Genomic DNA, 9,051 nt, shown 5'->3' with positions numbered 1-9,051 from the left:
AACAACTTCCCTTAGTCAGACTGCACAGTGACTGTACTGATACAGCTGGGACCTACTGCAGGTGCTGAGTTGGCAGAGATGTTGACATGGAACACTGATCGGTAGAGGAGATCAACTCTGGCATGTGACAATATGATTAGAAAGCGATCATTCAGAGAAAATGTTCTCTGCCGTCATCATCATCCTGATTAAATTACAGATGATTATTGCTACATTGTCATGACACCAAAGTGTAAACATAAAAAGTAACCCCACCGAGTTACAAAAGTCTAAACATTTGCATATTCAAATGAGAAACATTTCAGCCCCCCCTGTATGAAAGCAAAAAGATGTGGAGCTCAGACATTAGACACATGTCAGTAACGGTCAATGCCTGTCTTTAGTAATAACCATTTTATATGTAATATATTAAATGGTGCTTTATTCATTTTAAGAATGTCTCCCTCCTTGAACCCACCATAGAGGTTACAGTAAAATGAGTCCACCCACTCACATCTGGCCCAGTCCAGGCAGTGAAAATGAAACTAGACTGGGAACTGTGGGATTGAAACTGAAATGTATGTAGACAGGGCTGGGTGGTTCTGCTTGTCCTAGAATAGAGCAGCACTGTCACCAGATGCTCATTCTGTCCCCAGGTGGGCTAAATGGCAGTATGATTACATTGGTGAGAGTCCAAGATCTCGATAACATCTTAGATGACTGTCTTTAAAAGTCTAGAAGTCAAGCAGGTCAAAAACATTTCGGAAATATTAATATTGCGTACAATCTACTACAAGTGGATAGTTCTTCTGTTAATCTGTAAACATCGTAGCATCTTGTGTTGCTCTGAACTACAGTTTGATGACGATCTTGTTTCAAGTGAGAACTTAAATAACTAAGCAGTGACATTTAGGTCTGATACGTTTTATGAATCTATTTCTATTTCCTTCAACATTTAAGACTAAAATCTAATTACTGACAACAACAAAAAGCTTTGTTCCAACGAGAAGTCTTTATTTTCGTCTATTAATCAAAGCATCAAAGCAATCATTCCTACAGTATCTAAAAGTAATAAAACAGAACACATCAAATCTAACACTGATACAATCTCAGTCTACAGAGAGGATTGACACAATGACTCAAGCAAAGCCCTCTGTTAGTCTACATGTCAGTGAACAATAAGACAGAGAACATCTGATCTCAGAACAGAGTCAAAGCAGAGGAACCAGCAGCCTTGCTCCACAGGGGTGTGTGACTGAGGGGTCCTACCCAGAACAGTCAGACTTCCTCAGGGTCTTGGTGACCGGAGTCTGGGATATCTGTTGGGCTTCACAGGTCACCTCTCCTGCCTTGGTCCACTCCTGGACAGTGAGAGTCAGGGTGCTGCTCCAGCTGTACAGACCATCCTTCTCCAGAACCCTGGGACTGGCCTCCTGCTTCTGGCTGGTCCCGTCCACTTTCCATCTAATGGTCCAGTCTGAGGGGAAGCCCTTGTTTGCCAGACACATCAGTGTGGCTGTTGTTGTACTGGACAGCTCCTCACTAGAGGGGGGCAGGACGGTGAGGGTGGGGGCACTGTTACCTGGAACAAACAGAACACATCAACTAAGTAACTACATCAAGTACAGCTACACTAAAAGATTATCTTCAGCAAAGTATCAACATCAAATTAAAGTTAATTGGAAATACCTTCTAAATATGAATATAAAGTTAGATTGTTTGAAAGATGTGGAGAAAACACTAAAGTAATATGATACAAAGCAGATTGATGAACCAAACAAGTATAAAGTGGTAAAATAACTAGCGTTACTAGTCATATGGTGTCAGTTATACATGTTATACAGATATTGTTTAGGAATGAATCTGATCAAAATAGCCTACTCATATTTATAGTATTTGCAGAATTAGAGCATAAATTAGATTTTATAAAATATCAAGCATTTTAGATCATGAAGTATGTTACAAACATAACTGAGACCGTTCGTATTCACACTAAAAGTGAAGGCTACCATGAACTCAATGCAACAATAATGACTACTATATCCAATACTATTCAATAGTTATTTTACCAGAATTAAGAGTTATATTCTGCAATCATACAAAACAGACATGTAAACAAATGCCTACAATTTAACATTTTGATTCAATAAACTGTTGAAAGAAGTCTCAGTCAAAGCAATGTATAGATCATTTTTTTCTTCTACAATCTCTATATTTTTATAGAGACAGAATTTAAGATGAACATACTTAATAAGTGTAATCAGAAAGAAATATCAAGAGAGATTGTTACTTACTTCCAACATCTAGTCTGGTGGCGCTACCAAAGGTCAACCACAGTGATACAACCCCTATTACTGCTGGTACAAAAACCTCCTGACTATTGGACAAGCTGAATTTCTGTCATCTGTGGTTCAAATAATTAACTCCACTTAATTTTAAATAAGTTGTTTTTTGTTTTGTTTTTCGTAACATTTAGTAAAACCTACTTTTTCGTGTACATTTCCTAATTGGTGACGTATGTTTTTTCATGCAACTAATGTAAAATGTAGACTAATCACTCTTATCACAAACAAATGTATGAAAACATATCCTCAGTATAAAGGCTAAATTGATAGAGAAATTGACTCACAACATCAAAAGGTGTATAAAACAGTTCATTTGGTGTTTACTTACTTCCAACATCTAGTCTGGTGCCGCTACCAAAAGTCCACCACAGTGATACAATCCCTATTACTGCTGGTACAAAAACCTCTCTGTGTTGTGATGCTGCAGCTGTTACAGTGAAGATCACTCATACAGAATCATAATCAACACTAATACACTTTAACATCTTCCAGGTAGAACAAACACTTCATATTAGCTGTTTCTAGATAATACAAATATGAATTGTATCTTAAATCCAGATAGTAGTATTTTTCCTTCCTCTGTGTATCAGGTTCTCCTAGTCTGGAGGTACAGTCCAGCATTAGATCAGTGTTGCTAGTATTCCTCCATATTGTCCATATGAAAGACAACAGCAGCAGCAGTAGTGATAGTGATCCATGTTGTATATTCCTTTATTAAACATGCTGATCTCACATTTAACAGTGGTGGTAAAGTCACAGAGGACAGACAACACTACCAGAGGAATCCTACCAGCTTTAGTTTAGAGAAGTGTTCACTAACTGATTAGAGGAACTTACATCAGAGACCAAGCATGAGTGAACAGACAGTTCATTATATCTGATCAACATCAGAATAACGATATAATGTTGGTGTGCCTAACAAACGTCATACATTAGTGATATGATTAAAGAGTTGCTGTTTGATGTTATAAAAATGAGCACATGCAGGATAAAATACATTCTAAAGATGTGGGCCTTCCTGGAAACGGAAATAGACTTAAAACATTCATTTGAATAATGCATCTCCCCCTGCTCTGAGTGTTTACCGCCCTGTGAGTTTAATACTTCATGACTGAGAGCTGTTCTTCATGACAACAGAACCCACAACAACCATGACTTTTATCACCATCTTCATCTGGACACTTGCTTGCTGCTGACTTTATTGTTGAAAATTAATTAAATCTACATCACAGTAATGTAGATCAATAATCATATTTATATTCAGAACTATTCATTACTATATGTAATATATTCAGTTTTTCAGAATCCAGAGGACAGTACACTGTGACTCAGACTCCTGCAGTGAAAGCTGTTCTCCCAGGACAGACAGTCTATCTGACCTGTAAAGAGCAGTAATGTGTATAACCGTCTTGCCTGGAGGACCTCCTAAACTCCTTATTTTCTATGCTACAACACTTCAGTCTGGGACTCTAGATTCATCTAGATTCAGCGGCAGTGGATCTCATAGTGACTTCACTTTAACCATCAGTGGAGTCCAGGCTGAAGATGCAGGAGATTACTACTATCAGAGTTGGCACAGTGGTAATGTGTTCATAAAGTGATAGAGAGCCATACAAAAATCTCCCTCGGTCAGATTGCAGTGTCTGATCGGGAAGAGACAGTGACATAGAACACTGGTCACTAGAGGAGGTCAACTGTGACGTGATACAATATGGTTACAAAGCAATCATTCAGATCACATGACCATCATCATCATCATCATGGTTATGACTTGTTATATTTGTCATGTCCTGAAAGTGTAAATTAAAGTTACTTGATGTTTTGAAACACAATACCTGTCCATATGCAAAGCAAGATCCATAGGAGTAAAACAAAATATGTTATGACCTCAACATTACTTCAAAGTTACAATCACTTCAGCCCCCAAAACAAGTCCTCATATGGACCTTTAACCAAATGTCTGATTTAAATTGATGCAATCTTCTAGCATTATATTAACTTTTTTTCATGAGCAGATTACTAACTGCTAGATCTGTGAATGAGACTGTGAATGACGCTGGACTCAAACATGAGACACATGTACACTACATACAGTATCTACATAAACTATCTACACTACACTACTACATACACTATATAAACTATCTACATAATGTACACTATCTACACTATCTACATAGATTATCTACATACACTATCTGCATGACATACCTACACTATCTACATTATTTACACTACATACACTATCTACATACACTACCTACATGATCTAAATACACTATCTACACTACACGACCTACACTACATACACTACATACACGATCTACACTGTCTATATACACTATCTACACTACACTACATACACTATCTACATACACTATCTACACTACACTACCTACACTACATACATGATCTACACTACATACACTACCTACACAATCTACATACACTATCTACACTATCTACATACACTATCTATCTACACTACATACACTAGCTACATACACTATATACACTAAATACACTATATATACTACATACACTATCTACACTACACGACCTACACTGTCTACATGCAGTATCTACATAAACTATCTACACTACACTACTACATACACCATCTACACTATATAAACTATCTACATAATTTACACTACATACACTGTCTAAACTACACTACATACACTATCTACACTACATAAACTACATAATTTATACCACATACACTATCTACACTACAGTACATACACTACATACACAATCTACAACATACACTATCTACATACACACACTATCTACATACACACTTTATCTACACTACACTACACTACACTACACTACACTACACTACACTACACTACACTACACTACACTATCTACATAAAGTGTCTAGGTGTTCCACAGTGATACAGATCTGTACAAAAAGATCCCTCAGTCAGACTGCACAGTGACTGTCTTGCTACAGCTGGGACCTACTGTAGGTGCTGAGGGAACCAAGTATAGTTATTGTATCTGACCACTAGAGGGGAGTTAAAAAGCAGCCATAACTTATGCTTGAAATCAGTCAGTCCTATCCCACTGGGCACACACTGATAGAATCAACGTTGTTTCCACATCGTTTCAATAAAATTAAGTTGAACCAACTTGGAAAAGACGTTGAATTGACGTCTGTGCCCAGTGGTAAGGCTTCATAATGCGTGTGATAGTGCAACATGAGAGGAGATGGCAGAGAAACATGGTTTCCTGCTGTCTGGGGATTGAGGATCAAACGTTTTTTGATTCATAAGGATCTGTCTCTGTCGGTTAGCATGGAACTGGTATTTCCTTCAGCCTACGGCTTTTTTCTTTTGTGACGAGAACAAGCCCCTCTTATGGCCCTCACTGAGATCATCCAGAGCAGGGTAGCTTACTCACACACACACACACACACACACACACACACACACACACAGCGGGCAGTTAAACTGTCATACTGTGGTCACACACACTGATGATGTGACTCAAAGAGGGGTGAGACAAAAAAGTGTCAGCACACACTCTGTGGCCACACAGCAGCAATAGATATTTAGGCAACAACAAAGTCCAGTCTCAGTAGAGAATGTCTCTGATGTTGTGTAATGTCAAAATCTCTGATTAGACAGACATAGACAAGGTAGGAACCTGCGATACATGGTGTTGTGTCAAAATATATGACAGTCCAAATTATTTAGTTCTAGTAAGCGGTTGATTAATGTCTTATTGCCGTTGTCCCTTGTTTAAGTGAGACCCTATATCAGCCCATATATTATAGAGATATCAGCTCCGATATGTCAAAGATACCAAATAAGAGATTTCAGCTCTGTTCTCTCAGGGATATCACCCAAGAAGAATCAGAGATACCAGTCCAGAGTGACACCAGTCCAGAGTGACACCAGGCCAGAGTGACACCAGGCCAGAGTGATACCAGTCCAGAGTGACACCAGTCCAGAGTGACACCTGTTCAGAGTGACACCAGTCCAGACGGGGAGCTTTCTGATCTCTATGCAGTGCTTGATGTTGGCTTCTTCTGCTCCCTCAGTGGTGATCAGGCTTCCCCCATTATTGGTGTGTCAGTTGGACTGGTGACTGGTGGAATAGGGATGGTTATGGTCCGTTCCACATCAGTGGACAGCCTTCTATGGCCTCTCTCAAGGTTACTCTCTGGGGAGCCTCCTCTTCTAGATTTAATCTATGGAACAGAATATCACTTTGAATCATTCAATACCATACACCAGTGCTCTTCAGTCCTGGAGAGCCAGTGTGCAGGCTTTTGTTCTGGCCAAGTACTAACACATTTGATGATTAGTTGAAATGTTGATTTAGGTGTGTAGTAGTAGTGCTGGGCTGGAACAAGAGTCAGCATACCCTGTAGGTCTTCTGGGCCAGACACTGTCATACAGCCTGAGCAAGCCATTCACATAGTTAACTTACCGCCCACACAATGAGGAACACGCAGGCTGTGACTGGGATCGGAAGCAGGGACAGCAGACTCCCCCTTGACCGAGTCTGTTCATGATCCTGTGCTTCACTTCCTGAGAGAGATAACAACATGCTCTGTGAGGAAGAGACTTGTGAATGCTGTATGTTGGGGCTGAATCGATACTGTGTGTTGGGGCGTGTTTCTTACCTGGTGTAGTAGGGGCAGGGCAGGGTGGAGGCACACAGCGGAATCCTCCTTCTCCCTGAGCTGCAGAATTCAAAATGTCTCTGATATAGTCGAAATACTGCCCAGACGGCCATTTGACCGCCCTATAGTGGCATTTAAAGACTTGCATTGTTGCCTCCTGGAAGTACAAACAAACAAAGTAAACATCAGGATGGTTGCACCACTTAATACAGTCAATAAACTGGGTCTACAGTAACTGGATCTACTGGCAGAACTGACAGGCATTACCAGCTCCTCATGATCAAATTTGAAGCGTAGATTTTGCAGCATGGTGATGAAGATCATAATATTATCTTTGTTGGAAGAAATGGCACCAAACACCCGGGCCAGTTCCCTGAGGCTTTGTTCCAGTGGATAGATATTCAGTAGAACCCAGCACACACCACTCTGGAGTAAGAAAAGGGAGAAAACTGACTAGATTACATATGATTCCAATCTACAGATTGTAAATAAAACAAAAATGTTCCTCTACAAAAATGCTGCCAAAGTTTAAGACCACCCAACTTCTCTCCTTCTAAAAGTTTCTGCATGATGTTTTGTTTTTGATAAATTCTACTCACCCTCTCTTTGGGAATATAATGTATAGAAATGTTATAATCCTTTGGAATATTGTGTTTCTGAAAAAATAAATTAGTATTATTTGGCCCATTTTTCTGCATCAAAAGAAGAGATTTAAAGTCTTTTTTAGGACGAAATAAACTCTAAATAATCACCAGACTAGTTTTGCATAGTAGAGTTCAGGTTAGAGTATCTTACCAATAACATCAGCCTGCTCACGTCATCTGTGACAGGATTCCCAAATCCTCCTGAGCATACTCCAAGACTTGTGAATAGAAATAGGAGGACACACGTGGTCGTCCGAATCTGACAGAGGAAGCACATCAGAAAGGGAAGACTTTCCTTTCCCAGCCCCTCCATACATGGCTTTCTTTTCTAAATCTGTATATGACTTCACTTTCTCATCAACCCTCAAGTTAATTCTAGAAACGTTCTAAAAACAAAAATCACAAAATATTCAGGAAAATCTGATAATACATAAAAATATGTATTTCTACTCACTTTGCTCTTCATATGGAACTTGAGAAGTTAATGAGGAAGACTTGAAATCCAATGTTTCTTTCTTCAGGCAGAGGACTTGTCATGATGACATGTAAATACTATAGACCAGGGTCCGGCTGACTAGTGTCGTAAGGGCCGCCTACGGGCACTACTGTCTGTCACTCACCCGCACGCACACACACATTTTAGAAACTCTTACTTGTTTGATATTTGTGGTCTATCTAAATGGGGGAATCACTTTTTTTTAGAGAGTTGTAGTCCCGTTTCCGTTCATAACCTGCCCTGAGCCTCTTCAAGTACCAAGCACCATCTCACAAAAACGTCTCTGTGCTGATTCCCTAACATTTCCAGCTAAATATTTATCATAAATGTTATCAAATAGATTGTGAATCAATATCCAGTGTAGTATCCAAGAATATGAGGAGGATATTTGGCTGTGATATGGATTAGAAGTATGTCTGAGAGCCTGAGAGGAGAGACAGTCTGTGATTCATATGCTTTGATTCATCTGACCTTTTGTGTACGGCACAAGGACAGCATTGTGTGACCAGTTCACTGTCACTCAGTCAGACACTCAGTCACATAGTGTGTGTGTGTGTGTGTGTGTGTGTGTGTGTGTGTGTGTAAGCGAGGGAGAGTGTCTGTGAGATCTTGTGACAACAAAAGTTGCTCGGTGAGAGTGCACAGAGTGGTTGGTAGCATATATGAGTCAGACATCATGGAGGAGGATGAACGTACAACTCATGTGACAAATCACTCACTTGTTACTCATTGTAAGGTTTTGATCAGGCACACACAAGGTTACTTAACAAAGTACATTTAGTCTGTGTCTGTGTAGGACGTTAGGAGCCAATAGGGGAGGTGGTACGAAACGCATGGAGAACAAGAAAAACAAGGTGCCAGATGTATTTACAAGGGAAGGAAGATACTGTAACTCTAAAGTGAACAAAAATATATCTAGACAGTGTTTTTATATTAGTGTCT

General features: G+C 39.5%; 1 protein-coding gene and 1 gene segment (V, D, J or C); both read right to left on the bottom strand.

Annotated features, from left to right (window-relative positions):
• Positions 1 to 972: 972 nt before the first annotated feature.
• Positions 973 to 3,445, bottom strand: LOC110501028. The segment is given in 2 exon segments: positions 973 to 1,561; positions 2,738 to 3,445. Coding segments are annotated over 2 exon segments (354 nt in total).
• Positions 3,446 to 5,170: 1,725 nt separating this feature from the next.
• LOC110500014 lies at positions 5,171 to 7,922 on the bottom strand. Its single transcript, XM_021577138.2, has 6 exons — positions 7,765 to 7,922; positions 7,569 to 7,625; positions 7,237 to 7,395; positions 6,970 to 7,126; positions 6,774 to 6,874; positions 5,171 to 6,531 (listed from the first exon to the last, which is right to left on the bottom strand). The coding sequence occupies exons 1-6, from the start codon at positions 7,888 to 7,890 to the stop codon at positions 6,388 to 6,390; spliced, it is 744 nt and encodes a 247-aa protein (XP_021432813.2). The 5' UTR covers positions 7,891 to 7,922; the 3' UTR covers positions 5,171 to 6,387.
• Positions 7,923 to 9,051: the final 1,129 nt, after the last annotated feature.

Source organism: Oncorhynchus mykiss, chromosome 21, assembly GCF_013265735.2.
Source record: "Oncorhynchus mykiss isolate Arlee chromosome 21, USDA_OmykA_1.1, whole genome shotgun sequence".
NCBI classification, from domain to species: Eukaryota; Metazoa; Chordata; class Actinopteri; order Salmoniformes; family Salmonidae; genus Oncorhynchus; species Oncorhynchus mykiss.
Note: the sequence above shows the minus strand (reverse complement) of the source record. Positions and strands in the feature narration are given on the sequence as shown.

Coding starts and splice junctions, on each gene's coding strand:
- LOC110500014 (XM_021577138.2), bottom strand. CDS start 7,890: ATGTGCTTCCTCTGTCAGATTCGGACGACCACGTGTGTCCTCCTATTT. Junction 7,396..7,568: donor ATTATATTCCCAAAGAGAGG/GTGAGTAGAATT, acceptor TTCTTACTCCAG/AGTGGTGTGTGCTGGGTTCT. Junction 7,127..7,236: donor AATTTGATCATGAGGAGCTG/GTAATGCCTGTC, acceptor TTGTACTTCCAG/GAGGCAACAATGCAAGTCTT.